Genomic DNA, 1,162 nt, shown 5'->3' with positions numbered 1-1,162 from the left:
CCCCCCCCCCCCCCCCTTCTATATTTATGATATGGACATACAAACTTCTCAATTTCTCAGCTATTTGTAAATTCACTACAGTACATTCGCATATAAGAAGGGTAGAATTCTACACAAGTACTCACATTTCTGTACACTTTGGAGAACTAATGTCGGTGACCACAACCTCACAATCGTCCGATACCGAGGCCAGCAGGCTGGGACTGTAATAAAACAAGTATGACAGATATACAACAGCATGCTACAATTTACTTTCCTGTTCCTAGATGAGTCATGTTCCACAGATTTAGCCACTCAATACAATTCAACAGCTCCATAAAAAGACAGCAACACAGATATTAAGGCACGATTTGTCATGACATATTCCAGGGGTGCAGAGAATGTAAGTGAGCATAACCCCTGGAGTATCGAATATGTACAGGAACTAACATCAAATAAATCCACATACATGTTATGGTACATCTTCTGGTTTCAGGAGAATACCTTACAGCATACAGAGCCTCTTAAAAATAATGCAAAATGGAAGTTATCCTTTTTTCTTTTCTTTTTACTTTCATCTGGATGATGTGTTAAAAGTTATTTGGTCAACATTTCTGTGTGCATCGATCCAAAACTAGTGGTTCTCCTAGCCCCATAGTCAAAATTTGATATTAACTGTCACATTGAATAATATTGGGTCACGTTAGTTGAATTTGCACATATGGACTAGTAAAATTGTGAACAACCTGCCTAACTGACTAGTGATTTTAAAGATGAATTTCTAGCCCTCTTCAACCTAATGATCGCTTCAAATTACAGTATAACCCATTGGTGATGTCCTTACTTGTCTTTGGAGAACTCTAGTCTGTTGACACAGCGACAGTGTGCCGTGTACGTCACTGGTGTTCCTATTGATGTTCGTGTATCCTTGACTACGATTTGACCGGTTTCGTCACCGACAGCAAATGAATGTGGGGAGTTTGGCTGCCAAACAACACTTTTAGGGGAATGTTGAAGGGGTAACTTATCTGAAACAGACAAAACATGGGAGTGTAAAAGCTCTCTTCAAGACAGTGTAGCAGCATATTCAATTTCACAACACTTATACTACTTCTGACTTCCCTACCACCTAATGGTTTTGGCCACAGACTACCTTACTATCTTACAGTTTAATGGTTTTGGC

At 39.4% G+C, this 1,162-nt stretch overlaps 1 protein-coding gene across 1 annotated transcript; it reads right to left on the bottom strand.

Moving 5' to 3' along the window:
• Positions 1-91: 91 nt before the first annotated feature.
• LOC110443967 (methylosome protein 50-like) lies at positions 92-1,007 on the bottom strand (the record flags this gene model as incomplete). Its single annotated transcript, XM_021488421.1, has 2 exons — positions 92-203; positions 824-1,007. Coding segments are annotated over 2 exons (266 nt in total), but the record flags the coding sequence as incomplete, so codon positions are not given.
• Between the last annotated feature and the right edge of the window lie 155 nt (positions 1,008-1,162).

The sequence above is a fragment of the Mizuhopecten yessoensis genome, unplaced genomic scaffold, assembly GCF_002113885.1.
Source record: "Mizuhopecten yessoensis strain PY_sf001 unplaced genomic scaffold, ASM211388v2 hete_35876796, whole genome shotgun sequence".
NCBI classification, from domain to species: domain Eukaryota; kingdom Metazoa; phylum Mollusca; class Bivalvia; order Pectinida; family Pectinidae; genus Mizuhopecten; species Mizuhopecten yessoensis.
Note: the sequence above shows the minus strand (reverse complement) of the source record. Positions and strands in the feature narration are given on the sequence as shown.